Here is a 27,453-nt window from a genome sequence, read left to right as displayed (position 1 = left end):
ACAACAAGTACCTCGATATCTATTGTGAGATCTACTATAATATAAATTGTTACCCTCACCCCTGATGAACCTGTTTACTGACTGGAACAAGGGAAACGCGTTGGGTTAAGCTCAGGGTATATCACCATCACTACATAGTATTTAAGTAACTGTGTTTATTTTTTTCTCCTGAGCACTTAGCCACAGGAAGGGAACGTCACCGTGGTTGAGGCCATCCTGTTAAGGAGATGGGTCCCTGAAAAGGCAGGGCCAGTTAAGGGGGGTTCAGCTTACTAGGGTGGGCTCCCTCCTCAGTAGCATCATATCCATCAATCCTGATCCTTTCCCCCGCCCATACACGTATATTGCTCCCACTGCCATATCAGTATACATTACATCCATTGTTGCTCATTATCCTATCTCCTATAGCATACACAGCGCAGTTGTGGTTATTCTTTATCACTTCTTTTGCACATTTACCTTTATTATTTCATTATTTTGTTGTGATAGTCTTTGAGGTATTAAGTTAATAAAATTCAGTTTTATAGTCCTAAAAGGCGCTAAACTCTACTGTGAATCTCCTTTAATAAAGGATCTAGTGAGATCCGGGCCTTGGCAGTCCCCATTTGTTCACCTTACTGGGATTTCTTCTTACAATTCCTTGCAGAATGATATCTTACCCAGCGGTCATTCCACCCATTGAAGCAAAGACAGGCTCTCTCTGAACACCTGACTAGTGATGTAATGTCTCGGGCATGTCTCTTACTGTTCAAATAAACCTACCATTACAATTATAGACTGTTCATTTCTTTATCAGTGGGCAAACGTACAAAATCATCAAATACTTTTTTCCTTTACTGTGTATGTGATTATATATATGTATACATAGACATACACAAACACACACACAGCACCCACACCAATTAGCCATAAACGTAAAATCATTAACCCCTTAAGGACGAGCGCCATAAATGTATGGCACTGCTAAGAAGTACTTAGCGCACAGCGCCGTACATTTACGGCACAGCTTTCCTTGATCACCGCATCTCCGGACACAGTGATCGGAAAGGGATGACTGCTGATATCCATAAGCAGCCATCCCTGTATGTCACCCAGGGGGATCTTGAGACCCACCCCCCCTCAATTCTGACCAGCGAATCACGGCTTTTCCGGGCTGAGCGGGTCTCTGGTGACCCGATAGCCCGGAAAATAGGGATGATCGGGTCATCCTAAAGTATAGGAGCGAGATGGCAGGGGTGCCGCCACCTCCTCCTCCTATCCCCAGCGATTGGCTAATCGGCGAATCGCAGGGGCGGGAGGTCAAAGTTGAGAACCGCCGTTGCCATCTTTTCCCCCACTCTGCCCGGACTTCCAGAGCGGGGGAAAAGATGGCGACGGTGGTTACCCGGGGTGACAGCGGCAGACAGCGGGGACCGCCGACACACAGCGGGGGACCTGCGGCGCGGAGGACCGGTGTCAGCAGAATGAAGCAGTGAAAATCTGGTAAGTGATCTTCACAGCTGCATATTTTCACAACTACAACTCCCAGCATGCCCAGATAGCCGAAGGCTGTCTGGGCATGCTGGGAGTTGTAGTTTTGCAACATCTGGAGGGCTACAGTTTGGAGACCACTGTATAGTGGTCTCCAAACTGTACACTTCCAGATGTTGCAAAACTACAACTCCCAGCATGCCAAGGCTGTCCAGGCATGCTGGAAGATGTAGTTTGGCAACATCTGAAGGGCCAGATGTTGCAAAACTACACATCCCAGCATGCCCTTCGGCTCTCCGGGCATGCTGGGAGTTGTAGTTTTGGAACAATTGGAGGTACACTGGTTGGGAAACACTGTCTGTGTTTCAAAACCTGTGTGCCTCCAGCTGTTCCAAAACTACAACTCCCAGCATGACAGACCATACATGCTGGGAGTTGTAGTTTTGCAACAGCTGGAGGTACACTGGTGCGGAAACACTGTGGTAGTCTGTTACCTAACTTAGTGTTTCCCAAACAGTGTGCCTCCAGCTGTTGCATAACTACAACTCCCAGCATGCACAGTCTGTCAGTGCATGCTGGGAGTTGTAGTTTTTCAACAGTTGAAGGATAGCCCCCCCCCCCCCAACCCCATGTGAATGCACAGGGTACATTCACACGGGCGGAGGTTTACAGCGAGTTTCCCTTTCAGTTTGAGCTGCAGCAAATTTTCCGCCACAGCTCAAACTCCCAGCAGGAAACTCGAAGTGAACCCTTGCCAATGTGAATGTATCCTAAAAACACTACACTACACTAACACAAAATAAAGTGTAAAACACTACATATACAACCCATTACACTGCCCCCCCACCCCCAATAAAAATTAAAAACGTCTCAAAAACGTCTCACACATGGCAGTGTTTCCAAAACAGAGCCTCCAGCTGTTGCAAAATAACTCCCAGTATTGCGGGACAGCCATTGACTGTTCAGGCATGCTGGGAGTTTTGCAACAGCTGGAGGCACCCTGTTTGGGGAACACTATTTTGTCCGTCTCTATGCAAATCCCTAATTTAGGCCTCAAATGCGCATGGCGCTCTCTCACTTCGGAGCCCTGTGGTATTTCAAGGCAACAGTTTAGGGCCACATATGGGGTATTTCCGTACTCGGGAGAAATTGCACTACAAATTTTAAAAAGGTAAAGCATGTTAGTGTAAAAAAAAAATTACACTAATATGCTGGTGTTGCATTATATTTTTCATTTTTACAAAAGGTAAAAGGAAAAAAAGACCCCCAAAATTTTTAGCGTAATTTCTGAGTACGGAAATACCCCATATGTGGACATAAAATGCTCTGTGGATGCACAACAAGGCTCAGGAGTGAGAGTGCACTATGTATATTTGAGGTCTAAATTGGTTATTTGCACAGGGGTTCTGACATAAACACAAAAAAAAATCACCCACATGTGACCCCATTTTGGAAACTACACCCCTCACAGAATGTAACAAGGGGTATAGTAAGCCTTAACACCCCACAGGTGTTTGACAAATTTTCATTAAAGTTGGACGTTTAAATAAAAAATCTGATTTTTTTCACTAAAATGCTAGTGTTACCCCAAAGATTTTCACAAGGGGTAATAGTAGAAAAAGCCCCCCTCAAAATTTGTAACACCATTTCTTCTGAGTAAGAAAATACCCCATATGGGCTCAGAAGAGAAGGAGCGCCATTGGACTTTTTGAGAGAGAATTTGTATGCCATGTGTGTTTACAAAGCCCCCATGGTGCCAGAACAATTGACCCCCCCCCCCCAATTCCAATTTTGGAAACTACACCCCTCATGTAATGTAATAAGGGGTACAGTGAGCATGTGCCATGTGTTTTTTGCTGTTATGGCACCATAGGGGCTCCCTAAATGTGGCATGCCCCGCAAAAACCATTTCAGCAAAATTTGCTCTTCAAAATCCCATTGTCGCTCCTTCCCTTCTAAGCCCTCTAGTGCACCAAAAGAACACTTTATATGCATATATGAGGTATTTCCTTACTCGAGAGAAATAGGGTTACATCTTTTGGGGAACATTTTTACCTATTACTACTTGTAAAATGAAGAACAATGGGTTTACAAGAACATGTTAGTGTAAAAAAAAAAAGATTTTGAATTTTCTCCTCCACTTTGCTGCTATTCCTGTGAAACACCTAAAGGGTTAACAAACTTTCTGAATGTCATTTTGAATACTTTAAGAGGTGCAGTTTTCATAATGGGGTCCACTATATGGTATTTCTAACATAAAGACCCTCAAATTCACTTCGAAACTGAACTGGTCCCTGAAAAAATCCGATTTAGAAATTGTCAGCAAAATTGGAAAATTGCTGCTAAACTAAAAAGGTCAATAATGTCTTCAAAAAGTTAAAACATGTAAACTTTATGATGCAAACACAAACTAGACATATTGGGGGGCATTTACTAATCTTTTACTATGTAGTCTGGTTTTTACCCTGTTTTTTTCTACTTCATTTTTGACTATGTGCGACAAATTTACTAAATTGCTGCACGGCATTAATAAATTTGTCACACATAGGCAAAAGTGGGAAATTTACTTCATGTAGTAGAAAAAATAGTCTGTTCCTTTTTCCTGCTGTCTGAATAGGTTTGGCTGCTGGTTTCCTTCTGGATCTTTTGTTTTTGAGTTTTTTTTTAGCTTTTTCACCACATCTAAATAATTCAATAACTACAGTGGTCCCTCAAGTTACAATATTAATTGGTTCCAGGAAAACCATTGTAAGTTGAAACCATTGTATGTTGAGACCATAACTCTATGGAAACAGGGTAATTGGTTCTAAAGGCACCAAAATGTCATCCAAAAATAGGAAAAAGTGACAAAGAAAAATAAGTAGATAACTGATATAGATAAAGCAAATCCTTACATATAAAAGTAATAAAGATCTGCTGGGAGCTGTAAATCACTGTCTATGTCAGTGTTTCCCAAGCAGGGAGCCTCCAGCTGTTGCAAAACTATAACTCCCAGCATGCCTGGACAGCCAAAGGCTGTCCGGGCATGCTGGGAGTTGTAGTTTTGCAAAAAATGGGGCCACCCTGCTTGGCAAACACTGGTCTATGTAGAGGACAGGAGCTTCTTCAGGGGTCCTGTACAGTACAGGCAATGTCCAAAACAAGTAATGGAGTTGCCCTCACCTGGTGTCCAAAAGAGCAGCTAACCCTGATACAGGTAAAGTGTACAGAACATGTAATACCAGACACCAGTCAGTGCATACACTTCAGTAATACAGGGGTTTTACCAGTGAATGCCCATTTTGATTGGTTGGTTCTTCCAGCCATTGACACGTTTTACAGATCTGGACTGTCTGTAGCATTGTATGTTGAGTCTGGTTTCAACTTACGATGGTCCAGAAAAGACCATTGTATGTTGAAACTATTGTATGTTGAGGCCATTGTAAGTTGAGGGATCACTGTAAATTGTAGTCATGGCTCAGAAGTGGTAAACGGCGTTTAGTGTGTGTGTGTGTGTGTGTGTGTTTATTACATTTTTTTAACACAGTTTTTTTCTCCCTAAATGTACTTACACTTTTTTTTTTTTTTTGGTTACTTCTTCTACAGATCTGTGTATCCTGTGGACTCCTTCGGATTCGGTGGACTACTTCGATGACCAGCGTTTTTCTTTGCTTGATGTTAATAAAATGGTTAACGAGGGCTTGTGGGGGAGTGTTTTTTGTAATAAATTTTTTTTTAAACCTGTTGTGTTTTATTTTTATTTTACTTTACTAGACAGGCTTAGCAGTGGAAGCTGTCTTATAGACTGAGTCCATTACTAAGCCGGGCTTAGCGTTAGCCACAAAAACAGCTAGCGCTAACCCCCAATTATTACCCCGGTACCCAACACCACAGGGGTGCCGGGAAGAGCCGGTACCAACAGGCCCGGAGCGTCAATAATGGCGCTCCTGGGCCTAGGCGGTAACAGGCTGGCGTTATTTAGGTTGGGGAGGGCCAGTAACAATGGTCCTCGCCCACCCTGGTAACGTCAGGCTGTTACTGTTTGGTTGGTATTTGGTTGAGAATAAAAATAGGGGGACCCTATGCGTTTTTTTAATATATTTAATTATTTATTTAAAAAAAAAAAACGCATAGGGTCCCCCCTATTTTCATTCTCAGCCAAATACCAACCAAACAGTAACAGCCTGACGTTCCCAGGGTGGGCGAGGACCATTGTTACTGGCCCTCCCCAGCCTAAATAACGCCAGCCTGTTACCGCTTAGGCCCAGGAGCGCCATTTTTGACGCTCCAGGCCTGTTGGTACCGGCTCTTCCCGGCACCCCTGTGGCGTTGGGTACCGGGGTAATAATAGGGGGTTAGCGCTAGCTGTTTTTGTGGCTAGCGCTAAGCCCAGGTTAGTAATGGACTCTGTCTATAAGACAGCTTCCACTACTAAGCCTGTCTAGTAAAGTAAGAAAAAAACACAACAGGTTTTAAAAAATTTTTATTACAAAAAACACTCCCCCACAAGCCCTCGTTAACCATTTTATTAAAATCAAATAAAGAAAAACGCTGGTCATCGAAGTAGTCCACCGAATCCGAAGGAGTCCACAGGATACACGGATCTGAAATGAGAAGAAAACAAAAAAAATGGGTTAGTACATTTATTATCACCTGCTCACACATCTCCCGCCCCGCACGACTACAACTGCCAGCATGCCCTTACAGTAAGGACATGCTGGGAGTTGTAGTTGTGTGGTGCAGGAGATGTGTGGGCAAGTGACAAGCTTGTCCCCTGCCCCCAGCTGCAGTACTACAACTCCTAGCATGCCCTTACAGTAAGGTGGGGCGGAGGCCGGGCACAGTATTTCCCAACCTGGGACTTGTAGTTTTGCAACATCTGGAGGCACCCTGGTTGGGAAACACTGTTTTAGGCCAGTGTTTCCAAACCAGGGTGCCTCCAGATGTTGCAAAACTACAAGCCCCAGCATGCCTGGACAGTCAAAGGCTGTCCAGGCATGCTGGGAGTTGTAGTCTTGCAACATCTGGAGGCACCCTGGTTGGGAAACACTGGCCTAAAACAGTGTTTCCCAACCAGGGTGACTGTTTTAGGCCAGTGTTTCCCAACTGTTTTAGGCCAGTGTTTCCCAACCAGGGTGCCTCCAGCTGTTGCTAAACTACAACTCCCAGCATGCCTGGACAGCCAAAGGCTGTCCAGGCATGCTGGGAGTTGTAGTCTTGCAACAACTGGAGGCACCCTGGTTGGGAAGCCTGCGCAACTTACCGGCTTCCGTAGGATCCAGCGCTGCACAACACTGCCGCGCGACACTGCCGCGCGACACTGCCGCGCGACGATCTCCGACAGCGATCGTCGCTGGAGCCTCGGAAGGGTAAGTGAACTTCTTCGCCGGTCCCCTTCAGCTGTTTAGTTTTGCAACAGCTGGAGGACTACAGTTTACAGACCACAAACCAGTGGTCTGCAAACTGTGGCCCTCCAGCTGTTGCAAAACTACAACTCCCAGCATGCCTGGACAGCCAATGGCTGTCCAGGCATGCTGGGAGTTGTAGTCTTGCAACATCTGGAGGCACCCTGGTTGGGAAACACTGTTTTAGGCCAGTGTTTCCCAACAAGGGTGCCTCCAGCTGTTGCAAAACTACAACTCCCAGCATGCCTGGACAGCCAATGGCTGTCCAGGCATGCTGGGAGTTGTAGTCTTGCAACATCTGGAGGCACCCTGGTTGGGAAACACTGTTTTAGGCCAGTGTTTCCCAACAAGGGTGCCTCCAGCTGTTGCAAAACTACAACTCCCAGCATGCCCGGACAGCCAAAGGGTGTCCAGGCATGCTGGGAGTTGTAGTCTTGCAACATCTGGAGGCACCCTGGTTGGGAAACACTGTTTTAGGCCAGTGTTTCCCAACAAGGGTGCCTCCAGCTGTTGCAAAACTACAACTCCCAGCATGCCCGGACAGCCAAAGGGTGTCCAGGCATGCTGGGAGTTGTAGTCTTGCAACATTTGGAGGCACCCTGGTTGGGAAGCTTGCGCAACTTACCGGCTTCCGTAGGATCCAGCGCTGCACGACACTGCCGCGCGACAGTGCCGCGCGACGATCTCCGTCACCGATCGTCGCTGGAGCCTCGGAAGGGTAAGTGAACTTCTTCGCCGGTCCCCTTCAGCTGTTTAGTTTTGCAACAGCTGGAGGACTACAGTTTACAGACCACACACCAGTGGTCTGCAAACTGTGGCCCTCCAGCTGTTGCAAAACTACAACACCCAGCATGCCCTGACAGCCAAAGCCTATGGCTCTCAGGGCAGGAGCCCGGGCTGACATTACAGTGCAGCCGCCCGGGCTCCTCATACGGTCTCCCCGCTACCCCCCTTGTCTCCCGCCCGGGCTCCTCATACGGCCTCCCCGCTACCCCCCCTCCCCTTGTCTCCCGCCCGCGCCGCTCAGCTCCCGCTGCTACAAGACTACAACTCCCAGCATGTCCTCACTGTAAGGGCATGCTGGGACTTGTAGTCTTGCAACAGCAGACAGATGGGAGTTGTGTGGCGCTGGCAGGTGAGAGGGGGGGATATAAATCACTGCAGTGTCCCGGTAGCGCAGTGAGGGTAGCGGGGAGAAAGTATGTCGGAGCCCGGGCGGCAGTAGCTTTTCCTGCTCCATGTTGGAGCTGGAGTAAATTTAGTCAATTTTTATGGCCGTTGCGACAGTTTATTGCGCAACTGCGACTGTCTCAGTTAATAAATTCCTGACCACTGCAAGTAAAAACTGAAAACTTGCGTAAATTAAGCGGGAAATTTTTTTTTTACTTTCTAGCTCTTGCTAGGGAAAGTCGCACAATTTATAGGGTAGGCGCAATTGCGACAATTTTGCGCCAAAAATAGTCAGAAAAAAATGACTAAACCCCTTAGTAAATGCCTGTCATTGTATATGTGAATCAACATATCATTTATTTGGAATATCCACTTTCCTTAAAAGCAGAGAGCTTGAAAGTTTGAAAAATGCTACATTTCCAAATTTTTCATGAAAAGTTGGATTTTTTCCCCAAGAAATGATGCAAGTATCGGCAAATTGTTTTTCACTAACATAAAATAGAATATGTCACGAAAAAACAAACTCAGAATCAAATTCATAAGTTAAAGAATCCCAGAGTTATTAATGCTTAAAGTGACAGTGGTCAGATTTGCACAAAAACGGCTACGTCCTTAAGGTCAAAATGGGCTGCGTCCTTAAGGGGTTAACTCCTTCACAATGAAGGACGTATATTTACGTAATCCGCCGGCTCCCACGATATGCCAAGGGGTCACGCGGTGACCCCGCGTCATATCGGGTCGGTCCCGGCGGCCATCAACGGCCGGGACCCACGGCTAATACAGGACATCACCGATCGCGGTGATGCCCAGTATTAACCATTCAGACGCAGCGATCAAAGCTGACCACAGCGTCTGAAGCGAAAGTGAAACTATCCCAGCTGCTCAGTTGGGCTGTTCGGGTCCCGAACAGCTTACAGGACACCGGGAGGGACCTTACCTGCCTCCTCGGTGTCTGATCGGCTAATGACTGCTCCATGCCTGAGATCCAGGCAGGAGCAGTCAAGCGTCGATAACACTGATCACAGGCGTGTTAATACATGCCACTGATCTGTGTAAAAGATCAGTGTGTACAGTGTTATAGGCCCCTAAGGGAGCTATAAAATTGCAAAAAAAAAGTAAAAAAAAAGTGTTATTAACCCTTTAAGGACCCAGCCATTTTTCACTGTAGGACCCGGCCATTTTTTGAACATCTGACCACTGTCACTTTAAACATTAATAACTCTGAAATGCTTTTAGTTATCATTCTGATTCTGAGATTGTTTTTTGGTGACATATTCTACTTTAACATAGTGGTAAAATTTTATGGTAACTTGCATCATTTCTTGGTGAAAAATCCCCAAATTTGATGAAAAATTTTAAAATTTTGAATTTTTCTAACTTTGAAGCTCTCTGCTTGTAAGGAAAATGGATATTCCAAATAAAAAAAATTTGGATTCACATATACAATATGTCTACTTTATGTTTGCATCATAAAATTGACGTGTTTTTACTTTTGGAAGACACCAGAGGGCTTCAAAGTTCAGCAGCAATTTTCCAATTTTTCACAAAATTTTCAAACTCACAATTTTTCAGGGACCAGTTAAGGTTTGAAGTGGATTTGAAGGGTCTTCATATTAGAATTACCCCACAAATGACCCCATTATAAAAACTGCTCCCCCCAAAGTATTCAAAATGACATTCAGTAAGTGTTTTAACCCTTTAGGTATTTCACAGGAATAGCAGCAAAGTGAAGGAGAAAATTCACAATCTTCATTTTTTACACTCGCATGTTCTTGTAGACCCAATTTTTGCATTTTTACAAGGGGTAAAAGGAGAAAATTTATACATTTTAAAAGTAGCCCAATTTCTCTCGAGTAAGCACATACCTCATATGTCTATGTAAATTGTTCGGCGGGCGCAGTAGAAGGCTCAGAAGCGAAGGAGCGACAAGGGGATTTTGGAGAGTACGTTTTTCTGAAATAGTTTTTGGGGGGCATGTTGCCTTTAGGAAGCCCCTATGGTGCCAGAACAGCAATAAAACCCCATATGGCATACCATTTTGGAAACTAAACCCCTTGAGGAACGTAACAAGGAATAAAGTGAGCCTTAATACCCCACAGGGGTTTCACGACTTTTGCATATGTAAAAAAAATATATATATTTTCACTAAAATGTGCGCTTCCCCCCAAATTTCACATTTTTGCAAGGGTTAATAGCAGGAAAAAAAAAACAAAATTTGTAACCCCATCTCTTCTGAGTATGGAAATACCCCATGTGTGGACGTCAAGTGCTCTGCTGGCGCACTACAATGCTCAGAATAGAAGGAGCGCCATTGAGCTTTTGGGAAAAAAAATTGTTTGGAATGGAAGTCAGGGGCCATGTGCGTTTACAAAGCCCCCCGTGGTGCCACAGAATTTAATAAGGGGTGCAGTGAGTATTTACACCCCACTGGCGTTTGACAGATCTTTGGAACAGTGGGCTGTGCAAATGGAAAATAAAATTTTTCATTTTCACGGACCACTGTTCCAAAAATCTGTCAGACACCTGTGGGGCGTAAATGCTCACTGCACTCCTTATTACATTCCGTGAGGGGTGTAGTTTCCAAAATGGGGTCACATGTGGGTATTTATATTTTTGCGTTTATGTCAGAACCGCTGTAAAATCATCCACCCCTGTGCAAATCACCAATTTAGGTCTCAAATGTACATAGTGCGCTCTCACTCCTGAGCCTTGTTGTGCGCCCACAGAGCATTTTACGCCCACATATGGGGTATTTCTGCACTCAGGAGAAATTGCGTTACAAATTTTGGGGGTCTTTTTTTCCTTTTAACGCTTGTGAAAATAAAAAGTATAGGGCAACACCAGCATGTTAGTATACATTTTTTTTTTTTTTTTTTACACTAACAGGCTGGTGTAGCCCCAACTTTCATTTTCATAAGGGGTAAAAGGAGAAAAAGCCCCCCAAAATTTGTAGTGCAATTTCTCCCGAGTTCGGAGATACCCCATATGTGGCCCTAAACTGTTTCCTTGAAATACGACAGGGCTCCAAAGTGAGAGAGCGCCATGCGCATTTGAGGACTGAATTAGGGATCGCATAGGGGTGGACATAGGGGTATTCTACGCCAGTGATTCCCAAACAGGGTGCCTCCAGCTGTTTCTAAATTCCCAGCATGCCTGGACAGTCAGTGGCTGTCCGGAAATGCTGGGAGTTGTTGTTTTGCAACACTGCCATACAATACGGTTTTCATTTTTATTGGGGGGGACAGTGTAAGGGGGTGTATATGTAGTGTTTTACTCTTTATTATATGTTAGTGTAGTGTAGTGTAGTGTTTTTAGGGTACGTTCACACTGGCGTGTTACGGTGAGTTTCCCACTAGGAGTTTGAGCTGCGGCGAAAAATTTGCCGCTGCCCAAACTTGAAGCAGGAAACTTACTGTATGCCTGCCCGTGTGAATGTACCCTGTACGTTCACATGGGGGGGCAGACCTCCAGCTGTTTCAAAACTACAACTCCCAGCATGTACTGACAGACCGTGCATGCTGTGAGTTGTACTTTTGCAACAGCTGGAGGCACACTGGTTGGAAAACCTTCAGTTAGGTTCTGTTACCTAACTCAGCATTTTCTAACCAGTGTGCCTCCAGCTGTTGCAAAACTACAACTCCCAGCATGTACTGATCGCCGACGGGCATGCTGGGAGATGTAGTTATGCAATAGCTGGAGGTACGCAACTACAACTCCCAGCATGCCGAGACAGCTGATTGCTGTTTGGACATGCTGGGATTTGCAGTTTTGCAACATCTGGAGGGCTACAGTCTTAGAGAACACTGCAAAGTGATCTCCAAACTGTGGTCCTCCAGCTGTTGCAAAACTACAATTCCAAGCATGCCCTGACAGCAAACAGTTGTTTGGGAATGCTAGGAGTTGTAGTTTTGCAAGATCTGGAGGGCTACAGTTTAGGGACCACTATATAGTGGTCTCAAACTGTAGCCCTCCAGCTGTTGCAAAACTACATATTCCAGCATGCCCAAACAGCTGTCTGGGCATGCTGGGAGTTGAAGTTTTGCAACATCTGGAGGGCTACAGTTAGAGACCACTGTATAATGGTCTCAAACTGTACCCTCCAGAGGTTGCTAGGCAACTCACCGGCTTCCGTCGGATCCAGCCGCATGTCATCGCCGCCCGCCGATCTCCGTCGCCCGCAGCCTCCGTCGCCCGCCCGGATCGGTAAGTGGATCTTCGGCGCCGGTCCCCGTCGTTACCCCGTCATGCCCCGCCTATTGTGGGAGGGCAGGACGGGGCAAACGAAAGTAAACCCCCCCGCCCCCGATCTGCTATTGGTGGTCGCGTCTAGACCACCAATAGCAGGGATAGGAGGGGTGGCACCCGTGCCACCTCACTCCTATCGCTACAGGGGGATCGTGGGTGTCTTAGACACCCGCGATCCCCCTTACATTCCGGGTCACCAGGTCACTATAGACCCGTAATGACCCGGAATCGAGCAAATCGCAAGTGTGAATTCACTTGCGATTTGTCGCGATCGCCGACATGGGGGGGGGGGGTCTAATGACCCCCCCTGGGCATTTGCACGGAATGCCTGCTGAATGATTTCAGCAGCCATCCCGCTCCGATCCCCGCCCGGCGCACGGCGGGGACCGGAACTGCCCATGACGTAACTGTACGTCATGGGTCCTTAAGACCCAGGGTGTCGGGACGTACCGTTCCCTTCCCTAACAAAAGTTTGAATCACCCCCCTTTTCCCATAAAAAAATAAATAAAACAGTGGAATAAAAATAAACATATGTGGTATTGCCGTGTGCGTAAATGTCCGAACTATAAAAATATATCGTTAATTAAACCGCACAGTCAATGGCGTACACGTAAAAAAATTCCAAAGTCCAAAAAAGCTTATTTTTGGTTACTTTTTATACCATTAAAAAATAAATAAAAAGTGATCAAAAAGTCAGATCAAAACAAAAAGGGTACCGACAAAAACTTCAGATCACGGCGCAAATAATGAGCCCTCATACCGCACTGTACGTGGAAAAATAAAAAAGTTCTAGAGGTCAGAAGAGGACATTTTCCTGCATGTAGTTATGATTTTTTCCAGAAGTACAACAAAATTCAACCTATATAAGTAGGGTACCATTTTAACCTTATGGACCTACAGAATAACGATAAGGCGTCATTTTTACCGAAATATGCACTGAGTAGAAATGGAAGCCCCCAAAAGTTACAAAATTTTGTTTTTTCTTCGATTTTGTCGCACCACGATTCTTTTTTTCTGTTTCACTGTGGATTTTTGGGTAAAATGACTAGCATACAGCTGTACAGGAAGGGTAAAGATTTTTTAATAGAAGTAACTAACAAATCTGCTCAACTTCCTGACACCAGTTCATAAAAAAAAAAGTTTTTACCCCTTTAACCCCTACAGGACCCATGGCGTAACGGTACGTCCCGACACCCTGGGTCTTAAGGACCAGGGACGTACATTTACGTCATGGGCAGTTCTAGTCCCCGCCGTGCGCCGGGCGGGGATCGGAGCGGGATGCCTGCTGAAATCATTCAGCAGGCATCCCGTGCAAATGCCCAGGGGGGTCATCAGACCCCCCATGTCGGCGATCGCGGCAAAACACAAGTGAATTCACACTTGCGATTTGCGCGATTCCGGGTCATTACGGGTCTATAGTGACCCGGAATGTAAGGGGGATCGCTGGGTGTCTAAGACACCCAGGATCCCCCTGAAGCGATAGGCGTGAGGTGGCAGGGTTGCCATCCCTCCTATCCCTGCTATTGGTGGTCTAGACACGACCACCAATAGCAGATCGGGGGCGGGGGGGTTTGCTTTCATTTTCCCCGTCCTGCCCTCCCACAATAGGCGGGGCAGGACGGGGAAACGACGGGGACCGGCGCCGAAGATCCACTTACCGACCCGGGCGGGCGACGGAGGCTGCGGGCGACGGAGATCTGCGGGCGGCGATGACGTGCGGCTGGATCCGACGGAAGCCGGTGAGTTGCCAAGCAACATCTGGAGGGTACAGTTTGAGACCATTATACAGTGGTCTCTAACTGTAGCGCTCCAGATGTTGCAAAACTACAACTCCCAGCATGCCCAGACAGCTGTTTGGGCATGCTGGAATATGTAGTTTTGCAACAGCTGGAGGGCTACAGTTTGAGACCACTATATAGTGGTCCCTAAACTGTAGCCCTCCAGATCTTGCAAAACTACAACTCCTAGCATGCTCAAACAACTGTTTGCTGTCAGGGCATGCTGGGAATTGTAGTTTTGCAACAGCTGGAGGACCACAGTTTGGAGATCACTTTGCAGTGTTCTCTAAAACTGTAGCCCTCCAGATGTTGTAAAACTGCAAATCCCAGCATGTCCAAACAGCAATCAGCTGTCTCGGCATGCTGGGAGTTGTAGTTGCATACCTCCAGCTATTGCATAACTACATCTCTGTCAGGGCATGCTGGGAATTGTAGTTTTGCAACAGCTGGAGGCACACTGGTTAGGAAATACTGAGTTAGGTAACAGAACCTAACTGAAGGTTTTCCAACCAGTGTGTCTCCAGCTGTTGCAAAAGTACAACTCATATATAGCCAAAAACAAAGAGACCCACAATACTAATATTATTTCAAAAAGTATAACAATCTTTATCAGACAATAAAAAACAGTTTTAAAAAATTAGTAAAAGGCAGAGGATGACCTTACGCAGGAGACAACAGGTGCCAGTGGACCTGGTATGGGTAATGTAGGTATTCAGTCAAGAGCATACATAATATAATGCTGGCGTAGCTGCATGCTTATAATATCGTAACAATAGATATAATATCTAACATACATTGAGGTAACATAGGGAGCAGCAATGCAATACAACAGACATAAATAGGAAATACCTAAAAAAGACTACCTGTCATATGGGCTTCGTCAGGGGGCGTCACACGCCCCCTGACGAAGCCCATACGCGAAACGTGCGTTGGGGTGTTGGTGCTTGGTGCTCCTGGTCTTTGGGTATATGACAGGTAGTCTTTTTTAGGTATTTCCTATTTATGTCTGTTGTATTGCATTGCTGCTCCCTATGTTACCTCAATGTATGTTAGATATTATATCTATTGTTACGATATTATAAGCATGCAGCTACGCCAGCCTTATATTATGTATGCTCTTGACTGAATACCTACATTACCCATAACAGGTCCACTGGCACCTGTTGTCTCCTGCGTAAGGTCATCCTCTGCCTTTTACTAATTTTTAAAAACTGTTTTTTATTGTCTGATAAAGATTGTTATACTTTTTGAAATAATATTAGTATTGTGGGTCTCTTTGTTTTTGGCTATATATTGGTACCCCCGGGACCTACATACGGCACGTATTGTTTTGCCGTTCTTGTTGTTTGGCTAAAAAGTACAACTCCCAGCATGCACGGTCTGTCAGTACATGCTGGGAGTTGTAGTTTTGAAACAGCTGGAGGTTTGCCCCCCCATGTGAACGTACAGGGTACATTCACACGGGCAGGCTTACAGTAAGTTTCCTGCTTCAAGTTTGGGCTGCGGCAAATTTTTCGCCGCAGCTCAAACTTCTAGCGAGAAACTCACCGTAAAACGCCAGTGTGAATGTACCCTAAAAACACTACACTAACACATAATAAAGAGTAAAACACTACATATTCACCCCCTTACACTGTCGCCCCAATAAAAATAAAAAACTTATTGTATGGCAGTGTTTCCAAAACGATGCCTCCAGCTGTTGTAAAACAACAACTCCCAGCATTTCCGGACAGCCACTGACCGTCCAGGCATGCTGGGAATTTAGCAACAGCTGGAGGCACCCTGTTTGGGAATCACTGGCATAGAATACCCCTATGTCCACCCCTATGCAATCCCTAATTTAGTCCTCAAATGCGCATGGCGCTCTCTCACTTCGGAGCCCTGTCGTATTTCAAGGAAACAGTTTAGGGCCACATATGGGGTATCACCGTACTAGGGAGAAATTGCACAACAAATTTTGGGGGGCTTTTTCTCCTTTTACCCCTTATGAAAAGGAAAAGTTGGGGCTACACCAGCTTGTTAGTGTAAAAAAATTAAAAATGTTACACTAACATGCTGGTGTTGCCCTTTACTTTTAATTTTCACAAGTGTTAAAAGGAAAAAAAGACCCCCAAAATTTGTAACGCAAATTTCTCCTGAGTACAGAAATACCCCATATGTGGGCATGAAATGCTCTGCGGGCGCACAACAAGGCTCAGGAGTGAGAGCGCACCATGTACATTTGAGGTCTAAATTGGTGATTTGCACAGGGGTGGCTGATTGTACAGCGGTTCTGACATAAACGCAAAAAAATAAATACCCACATGTGATCCCATTTTGGAAACTACACCCCTCACATAATGTAATAAGGGGTACAGTGAGCATTTATGCCCCACAGGTGTCTGACAGATTTTTGGAACAGTGGTCCGTGAAAATGAAAAAGTTTATTTTTCATTTGCACAGCCCACTGTTCCAAAGATCTGTCAAACGCCAGTGGGGTGTAAATACTCACTGCACCCCTTATTAAATTCTGTGAGGGGTGTAGTTTCCAAAATAGGGTCACATGTGGGGGGTTCCACTGTACTGGCACCACGGGGGGCTTTGTAAACGCACAAGGCCCCTGACTTCCATTCCAAAAAATGTTTTCCCAAAAGCTCAATGGCGCTCCTTCTCTTCTGAGCATTGTAGTGCACCAGCAGAGCACTTGACGTCCACACATGGGGTATTTCCATACTCAGAAGAGATGAGGTTACAAATTTTGGGGGGTCTTTTCTGCTATTAACCTTTGCAAAAATGTGAAATTTGGGGGGAAACACACATTTTAGCGCAATTTTATTTTTTATTTTTTTTACATATGCAAAAGTCGTGAAACACCTGTGGGGTATTAAGGCTCACTTAATTCCTTGTTACCTTCCTCAAGGGATCTAGTTTCCAAAATGGTATGCCATGTGTTTTTTTTTTTTGCTGTTCTGGCACCATAGGGGCTTCCTAAATGCGACATGCCCCCCGAGCAAAATTTGCTCTCAAAAAGCCAAATATGACTCCTTCTCTTCTGAGCATTGTAGTTCGCCCATAGTGCACTTCAGGTCAACTTATGGGGTACCTCCATACTCAGAAGAGATGGGGTTACAAATTTTGAGGGGTCTTTTCTGCTATTAATCCTTGCAAAAATGTGAAATTTGGGGGGAAACACACATTTTAGGAGTGAGAGCGCACCATGTACATTTGAGGTCTAAATTGGTGATTTGCACAGGGGTGGCTGATTGTACAGCGGTTCTGACCTAAACGCAAAAAAATAAATACCCACATGTGATCCCATTTTGAAAACTACACCCTTCACATAATGTAATAAGGGGTACAGTGAGCATTTATGCCCCACAGGTGTCTGACAGATTTTTGGAACAGTGGTCCGTGAAAATGAAAAAGTTTATTTTTCATTTGCACAGCCCACTGTTCCAAAGATCTGTCAAACGCCAATGGGGTGTAAATACTCACTGCACCCCTTATTAAATTCTGTGAGGGGTGTAGTTTCCAAAATAGGGTCACATGTGGGGGGTTCCACTGTACTGGCACCACGGGGGGCTTTGTAAACGCACAAGGCCCCTGACTTCCATTCCAAAAAATTTTTTCCCAAAAGCTCAATGGCGCTCCTTCTCTTCTGAGCATTGTAGTGCACCAGCAGAGCACTTGACGTCCACACATGGGGTATTTCCATACTCAGAAGAGATGAGGTTACAAATTTTGGGGGGTCTTTTCTGCTATTAACCTTTGCAAAAATGTGAAATTTGGGGGGAAACACACATTTTAGCGCAATTTTTTATTTTCATTTTTTACATATGCAAAAGTCGTGAAACACCTGTGGGGTATTAAGGCTCACTTAATTCCTTGTTACCTTCCTCAAGGGATCTAGTTTCTAAAATGGTATGCCATGTGTTTTTTTTTTGCTGTTCTGGCACCATAGGGGCTTCCTAAATGCGACATGCCCCCCGAGCAAAATTTGCTCTCAAAAAGCCAAATATGACTCCTTCTCTTCTGAGCATTGTAGTTCGCCCATAGTGCACTTCAGGTCAACTTATGGGGTACCTCTATACTCAGAAGAGATGGGGTTACAAATTTTGAGGGGTCTTTTCTGCTATTAATCCTTGCAAAAATGTGAAATTTGGGGGGGAAACACACATTTTAGTGAAAAAAAATATTTTTTTTTTACATATGCAAAAGTCGTGAAACACCTGTGGGGTATTAAGGCTCACTTAATTCCTTGTTACGTTCCTCAAGGGGTCTAGTTTCCAAAATAGTATGGCATGTGTTGTTTTTTTTTGCTGTTCTGGCACCATAGGGGCTTCCTAAATGCAACATGCCCCCCAAAAACCATTTCAGAAAAACGTACTCTCCAAAATCCCCTTGTCGCTCCTTCACTTCTGAGCCCTCTACCGCGCCCGCCGAATAATTTACATAGACATTTGAGGTATGTGCTTACTCGAGAGAAATTGGGCTACAAATATAAGTATACATTTTCTCCTTTTACGCCTTGTAAAAATAAAAAAAATTGGGTCTACAAGAACATGCAAGTGTAAAAAATGAAGATTGTGAATTTTCTCCTTCACTTTGCTGCTATTCCTGAGAAACACCTAAAGGGTTAAAACGCTGACTGAATGGCATTTTGAATACTTTGGGGGGGGGGGGGGGGGTGCAGATTTTATAATGGGGTCATTTGTGGGGTATTTCTAATATGAAGACCCTTCAAATCCACTTCAAACCTGAACTGGTCCCTGAAAAATAGTGAGTTTGAAAATTTTGTGAAAAATTGGAAAAATGCTGCTGAACTTTGCAGCTCTCTGGTGTCTTTCAAAAGTAAAAAAAACACGTCAATTTTATGATGCAATTATAAAGTAGACATATTGTATATGTGAATCAAAAAATTTTTTTATTTGGAATATCCATTTTCCTTACAAGCAGAGAGCTTCAAAGTTAGAAAAATGCAAAATTTTCAAATTTTTCATCAAATTTGGGGATTTTTCACCAAGAAAGGATGCAAGTTACCATAAAATTTTACCACTATGTTAAAGTAGAATAGGTCACGAAAAAACATTCTCGGAATCAGAATGATAACTAAAAGCATTCCAGAGTTATTAATGTTTAAAGTGACAGTGGTCAGATGTGCAAAAAACGCTTTGGTCCTAAGGTGTAAAATGGCCTGGTCCTTAAGGGGTTAATGTCATTCAATATCTCTATACAACACCATCTGTGAAGGGGTGGGATAAATGTAATCACAGTGAAACCACCTGCTTAATATTCTTTAGATCCCAATTGTGCCACTAAAAGAGCCCTTACCATGCTATTAGTATTGAACATAGATAGGGTTGCGGTTAGGAAGAAGGTGGTCAACCACAGATACTACCCCTTGATGGGTGGGTTTTAGTATTATAGCTGGTCACTGTTAGTGTTGCTCGCGAATATTCGCAATTCGAATATTATTCGCGAATATCGCATATTCGCGAATTCGCGAATTTTGCGAATATAGCGCTATATATTCGTAATTACGAATATTTGCTTTTTTTTTTTTATTATTATTTTTTTTCTTCACAGTACACATCACAGTGATCACCCCTCTCTGTTTCCAGCTTGTGTGGTGTAAAGAAGGCTGTAATACTACTGTGTGAGACTGGCGTGCGAACATTCGCATATGCGAAAATTAGCATGTGCTAATTTTCGCATATGCGAATTTTCGTGCGCGTTAATTTTGCATATGTCAATATTCACTTATGTTAATGTTCGCATACGCGAATTTCCGCATATGCGAAAATAAAACGGGAATATGCGAATAGTCGCGAATATATGCCGAATATTCGTCCATATATTCGCGAATATTCGCGAATTCGAATATGGCCTATGCCGCTCAACACTAGTCACTGTATCCGTTTTATTATAAATACTTTTGACTGTAATGTGATGAAATAAACAATAAATAGAAACCTTTTTTTCTTTTAAATAATATCCAATGGCAAAATTCCTGTCTCCACTTTCTCTTTCAGACTGGAACCTAGAAATAAATAAATAAATAAATTATATATGTGTATATATATATATATATATATATATATATATATATATATAACAAACAGATATCACAATGTATTAAGAAAACACAGATACAAGATTTGCAAAGTTAGCGTAAAATACAGTTGTAATGAATTATAAATCTAAACTCATGATCAAAATGTACCTGTCATAAAATGTAGACTATAACACATGTATACTTGTTATATACACTGGTTGAAAAATGTGTATATTTTGGGTGAAAAACTCCTGACTTGTCCCTGCAGCTATTGTCTGTGCAGAAACAAAATACAGAAAGTGTGGGCAGACAAGCTGGGCTCCGTGCACTGAAGCTCTGTGACATGCTCCTGGCTTACACAGCAGGCTGATTTACAGGCCAGGTGCCTTGCTTGTCCTGCCCACACTTACTGTATTTTGTCTATGCAAATAGAAACAGACAGGCAATAGCTGCAGGGAGAGCAAAACTACAGGTACCCTTTAAACTTTAATGGATTATTACAATATTTTGGCATACAGATATATAATATATATAACAACATCAGTGGGGGTGTATTCCAATCAGTGGGGGTGTATTCATTATTATTATAAAATCTGTTTGGCATGACAGAAGTGTGAACATCTCCTTACTTGTTTGGTGACCATTAGTAGTGAGGGGCGATACTTTTCGTCAAACCGCCCACCGGAAGTGAAGTGACAGGTGCTCCGCCCCCTGAAACTTCTCATCAACCCGCCCACCGGAAGTAAAGTGACAGTTGCCACACCCCTTTGTGACGTCATGTCACACCCCCTGTGACATCATGCCACGCACTGTCACTGGACAGCTGCACCCCTCCCTTTCCCCTGCAGTCACTGCCATAATCTTCTAAATGGCTGTGACTGTTTATATATATATAAACATGTTCCAACATGTCTTACGACCCTCCTCCCTGCGCAGCTTTACCCCCCCCCTCCCCTTTCTCCCACAGCCAGTGACGTAATCTCGTAAGGTGGGGTAAATGGGCATAGTAATAGGAGTGTCCAACAGCAGACTGCTTCTACGGCAGCTGTTCTCGCTTCTGTCAATATTCACACAGGAATCGTAGTCACGGTATTCATTTCACATTATACAGAAACATTTGCTCAGTATGTTAGTATGTTTTATAGAATGTGTGAATATATATACATTTTATATCAGGTCGGCACAGAATGTTATATAAATAATTATATCACATTATATAGAAACAGCTGCTTTTTAAGGTATAGTCACATGTAGATATAATCTGATAATCCATCATCACAGCTGAATAGTTTGTTTATACAATATGTGTCTATATCAATGAATAGAGACGCCTCTATGTAAGGGATTTTGAATTATTTTAGTGTGGGATCTAAAACATATCATTTATAGTATTGCACATTGCATAATATTAATACAGACTTATAATATAGCGTTCCATGACCCATAACATTAATAACTGCCTAATATTGTGTCCCAGCAGCTATAATATAAAATTTTCATCCTTACAAACTGTTACTATGTGGCATTTATATAGTTTTTGATACATATATCAAACACATTTCATAGAATAAGTTGTTTTCTTTTGTACATTTGTAAAGTTAAAGGGTAGCTCCCACCATCCTATTTTTTTTTTTTTTGCTAGCCCGTTTCCCCCCCCACTATGGCACTAGCCCGTTCACTCCTCCCCCCCCCTCCCCCGCCCCGCATACCCCGTTCCCTCATTACACTTGCAGTTACTGCAGAGTCCGGCAGCGGGCGTGCAGGGACAGCGGCGGCAACGAGGCGGCGGCGGCGATGTGCGGGAGGAGTGGCCTCCCAGCCAGTGCCGGGGAGCCAATGCACTCGCTCCCGCCTGTCTGATTGACAGGCAGGGAGCGAGTGCAGCCTAATTGAAAAGGACTGATTGCCGGGCCAAAAATCTGTCCTTTTTCAGTGGCCGGTTTTTAAATGTAAATTAAACCTTTTTAATGAAAAAAAAAAATAATAAAAGTATATTAGAGATATGTTGTAGTACATAAGTACTACAACATTTCAAAAAATAAAGTTGGTGACAGTGCCCATTTAAATAACATTTACAGAAATAAAGTAATACTAGCTCTTAATATTGTGCCCCATCAACCATAACATTAATACCACACCTAAAATTGTGCCCAACAGTCATAACATGAATACAGTGATCCCTCAACTTACAATGGCCTCAACATGCAATAGTTTCAACATGCAATAGCCTTTTCTGGACCATTGTAACTTGAAACAAGACTCACCATACAATGCAATGGACAGTCCAGATCTGTGAAACATGTCAATGACTGGAAGAAATGATCAACCAGAATGGGCATTCACTGGTAAAACACCTGTATTACAGAATTGTATGCACTGAATTCCTGTCTGGTAAAGCCCCCTACAGTACAGGGAGGTACTACATGTTTTGTACTACTCTCAACTTGTGCCACAGTTAGCTGCTCCTTTGGACACCAGGTGGGGGCGGCTCCATGTTACTTTTTTAGGACATTGTGTGTACTGTACAAGACCCTGAAGAAGCTCCTGTTCTCTACATAGACAGTGATTACAGCTCCCAGCAGATCTTTCTTACTTTTATATTAAACTTGCTTTATCTGTATTAGTTATCTACTTATATTTCTCCTCATTTTTCCCTATTTTTGGATGACATTTTGGGGGCTTTAGAACCAATTACCAGGTTTTCATATTGAGTTATGATCTCAACATACGATGGTTTCAACATACAATGGTCATCCTGGAACCAATTAATATTGTAACTTGAGGGACCACTGTACCAACGCCTAATATTTTTAAGCAGCCATTATATTAATACAGCCTTCTAATATAACGGGCCGTGACCCATAAAATTTATAACACTGGCTAATATTGGGTCCCGGTAGCTATAATATTAATACCACAACCTGATATTACCTCCCATCAACCATGATACCTCATTTTCAACCTTACAAACTGTTACTATGTGTCTTTTATATAGTTTTTGATACATATATCAAATACATTTCATAGGATAAGCTGTTTTCTTTTGTACATTTGTAAAGTTAAATAACATTTACAGGAATAATATTGTGCCCCAGCACCCATAACATGAATACCAAACCTAATGTTGTTCCCCAACAGTCATAACATGAATACCAACACCTAATATGTTTCAGCAGCCATAATATTAACCCCTCAAGGACACAGAGTTTTTCGGTTTGTGCACTTTCACCTTTGCACCTCACCTTTCAAAAATCATAACCCTTTCAATTTTGCACCTAAAAATCCATATGATGGCTTATTTTTTGCACCACCAATTCTGCTTTGCAGTGACGTCAGTCATTTTACCCAAAAATCTACAGCGAAATGGAAAAAAAAATCATTGTGCGACGAAATTGAAGAAAAAACGCCATTTTGTAACTTTTGGGGGCTTCTGTTTCTATGCAGTACATTTTTCAGTAAAAAAGGGGGGGGGGGTGATTTGAACTTTTATTAAGGAAAGGGTTAAATCACATTTATTAACTTTTTTTTTACACTTTTTTTTGCAGTGTTATAGCTCCCATAGGGGGCTATAACATTGCATACACTGATTGCCAGCACTGTTCACTGCAAAGCCATAGCTTTACAGTGATCAGTGTTATCAGCGGTCGATTGCTCAAGCCTGCATCTCAGGCTTGGAGCAATCAATCGCCAAAGGGACACACCGGAGGAAGGTAAGAGGACCTCCGATTGTGTCCCAGCTGATCCGGACACCGCATTTTCACTACGGTCCCTATCAGCCCCACTGAGCAGCCGGGCAGCTTTCACTTTAGTTTTAGAAGCGGCGTTCAACTTTGAACGCCGAGTCTAAAGGGTTAATAGCGCGCAGTGCCGCGATCGCTGCCGCGCGCTATTTGCCCCGGGTCCCGGCTTCAGATACATGCCAGGACTGACCCGATATGACGCGGGGTCACCGCCTGGCCCCGCGTTATATCGCGGGAGCCGGCCAAGGACGTAAATATACGTCCTTGGTCATTAAGGGGTTAATACTGCCTAATGTAGCGGGCCGTGACCCATTAAATTATTAACTGCCTAATATTGTATCCCAGCAGCTATAATATTAATACCACACCCTGATATTATGTCCCATCAACCATAATACTACATTTTCAACCTTACAAACTGTTACTATGTGTCTTTTATATAGTTTTTGATACATATATCAAACACATTTCATCAAATAAGCAGTTTTCTTTTGTACATTTGTAAAGTTAAATAACATTTACAAGAAAAAAGTAATACTAACTCTTAATATTGTGCACCAATCCGCCATAACATTAATTGTGCCCCATCAGCCATAACATGAATACCACACCTAATATTGTGCCCCATCAGTAATAACATGAATACCACCGCCTAATATGTTTCAGCAGCCATACTATCAATACTGCCTTCTAACATAGCGTTCCATGACACATAAAATGAATAACAATGTCTAATATTGTGTCCCAGCAGCTATAATATTAATACTACGCCATGATATTATGTCCCATCAACAATAATATTAATACGTAATAAAGAAGCAGGAAAATAATCGGCAACTCACCGCAGCCATCTGAGTAAATTTTCTTTTATTTCATACTCACAAATGTATTACATGGGAAGAGGGTAGTGGGGGGACACAGGATGGCGACCAAGCTCCGTTTTGCACGATCATCGTGCGAAACAGAGCTTGGTCGCCATCCTGTGTCCCCCCACTACCCTCTTCCCATGTAATACATTTGTGAGTATGAAATAAAGGAAGATTTACTCAGCTGGCTGCGGTGAGTTGCCGATTATTTTCCTGCTCCTTTGTTACGTTTCCATGCACTATTGCCAATCAGAGCACCACCTCCAGCATTCCTAGTCCAAGTCTGCCATTTCATCACTGTTCTATACCTAAATGGGCAAGTAGTGCCGTGCTGGCTATCTACGAACTGTGTCCATAATATTAATACAACCACCTAATATTGTGTCTCTAGGTTGAAGTCTTTTTTCAGCATTACAAACTGTTACAATGTTTCCCTTTGGAGCATTCTAGGTTTTGTTTTCTTTCTTTGTAATCCATGATATTCTCAAAGTTCACAACTTAGAGTTACAATTATTTTACACCACTCCATAAGCGCTTTAGGTACTGTATACATGACAAAGATTTGGAAAATATTACACCCAATAATATACAGCACAACCAGGTTAGTGTTCCAAATGTAAGGAAAATAAATATATCCAAATCAAGCTGTATAAACAGCTTTTCCAACAGAAGCACATTTTTCTATACAGAAGCCACACATTCCACAGAGTAGTGACAACGGGGTACAGGCAGGTACTTCTATTACACCCTTAAAAGCTGTGCAAAAGCAGCGTACAAAGCCGCATCCCAGAACAATTGTATAAACAAATCATTTCCAACAGTCAATCCCCCTATTTCTCACATTAGACACCCATAAAAGTAACATAGCTGTGTATGTAGGGGCTATATCAATGAACAGAGATGCCTCTATGTAAGGGATCTTGAATTATTTTAGTGTGGGATCTAAGACAGAGCATTTATAGTATTGTACATTGCATAACTTTAATACCACACCTAATAGTGTTTCAGCAGACATAACATTAATACAGCCTTCTTTTATATAGAGATCCATGACCCATAACATTAATACCACCCTCTAATATTGTGTCCCACTAACCTTACAAACTGTTACAATGTTTCCCTTTGGGGCATTCTAGGTTTTAGTATAACCTTACAAACTGTTACAATATGAAGCATTCCGGGTTTTTTGTTTTCATTCTTTGTAAACAATGATAATCTGAGAGTTTACAATTTACAGCTATTTTACATCGCTCTATAAGAGCTTTGGGTACTGTATACATGACAAAGATTCAGGAAAATATTATCCCCAATAATATACATTGCAACAAGGTATTGTGCCAAATGTAAGGAAAAATATATCCAATCATACAAATATTACAAACATTTAAACTAAAAGAAAATACTATATTGATGATGTTATATAATTATGATACATAAATACCGTATTTATCGGCGCATAACTCGCACTTTTAAAACTTAAATTTCAGGCAAAAAGTCTGCCTGCGTGTTATACGCCGATAAGTCTTCTGGTCACTGATTTAAAGCGGCCGCAGCGGCTGCTTGTTAAGTTTTAACAGCACGGCTGTGGCCACTTTAAATCAGTGACCAGCGGCGTCTCCTCCCTGCTCTGTCACTTGTTTTCTCCCGCACTATCCACAGGTACTGGTGTGGTGGATAGTGCGGGAGACGCTGAGCCCTACCTTGTCCGGATCTGCCCTACCTTTTAATCAGCGTCTCCCGCACTATCCACCACACCAGTACCTGTGGATAGTGTGGGAGAAAACAACTGAGTTTCACTTTTCATTCCCGATTTTCCCTACCTCCCCCTCCCTCATCATTCCCCCTTTTGCCTGCTTTTTATAGATTTGTTTATTTTCTTTACCTGTCTGCGCTTCGGCAGGTCAGGTCAGGTCATCCTCTTGTCATTTAGTCCAAGTCTTGCAGGCTGCGGTCAGTGAAGCTGATGAGTGACTTCCTCTGCCGGCTTCTATGCGCGACATCACGGATCTCACTTTTCATTTCCTGTAGTCGCCGCTGAAAAGTGAGATCCGTGATGGCGCAGAGAAGCCGGGAGAGGATGTCACTCATCAACTTCACTGACCGCAGCCTGCAAGACCCCCCACCTGACCTGACCTGCCGAAGTGCAGACAGGTAAGGAAAGGGGAAGAGTGGTCTTCAACCTGTGGACCTCCAGATGTTGCAAAACTACAACTCCCAGCATGCCTTGACAGCAGTTGGCTGTGCGGGCATGCTGGGAGTTGTAGTTTTGCAACATCTGGAGGTCCGCAGGTTGAAGACCACTGGGGGGATGATGAGACGGTAAATGATGATGGGGGGGGGGGGGGAATGATGGGGGGGATGAGACAAGAGGAAACCATGAGGGGGGGGGGGGGGGTGATGAGACAGGGTGGGGGATGATGAGGGGGGAATGATGGGGACATGATGACACAGGGTGGGGGGATAATGATGGGGGACATGATGAGACAGGGTGGGGGAAATGATGAGGGGGGAATGATGGGGGGCAGGATGAGACAGGGTGGGGGATGATGAGACAGGGGGAATGATGGGGGGACATGATGAGACAGGGTGGGGGATGATGATGGGGGGACATGATGAGACAGGGTGCGGGATAATGAGATAGGGGGAATGATGGGGGACATGATGAGACAGGGTGGGGAGATGATGAGACAGGGGGGAATGATGGGGGGATGATGAGACAGGGTGGGGGGATGATGTGGCATTTAGTCGAAGTCATTTATTTTAAA

The 27,453-nt window shown here is 43.6% G+C and overlaps 1 protein-coding gene across 1 annotated transcript in view; it reads right to left on the bottom strand.

Moving 5' to 3' along the window:
• Positions 1 to 27,453, bottom strand: part of LOC130284872 (glutaminase kidney isoform, mitochondrial-like) — a 1,293,621-nt gene that overhangs the window by 409,372 nt on the left and 856,796 nt on the right. The window contains exon 10 of the mRNA XM_056535756.1: positions 20,001 to 20,067. Within this exon, the coding sequence (XP_056391731.1) occupies positions 20,001 to 20,067 (67 nt within the window). The remainder of the gene's footprint in view (positions 1 to 20,000; positions 20,068 to 27,453) is intronic.

Source organism: Hyla sarda, chromosome 8 (genome assembly GCF_029499605.1).
Source record: "Hyla sarda isolate aHylSar1 chromosome 8, aHylSar1.hap1, whole genome shotgun sequence".
NCBI lineage: Eukaryota > Metazoa > Chordata > Amphibia > Anura > Hylidae > Hyla > Hyla sarda.
Note: the sequence above shows the minus strand (reverse complement) of the source record. Positions and strands in the feature narration are given on the sequence as shown.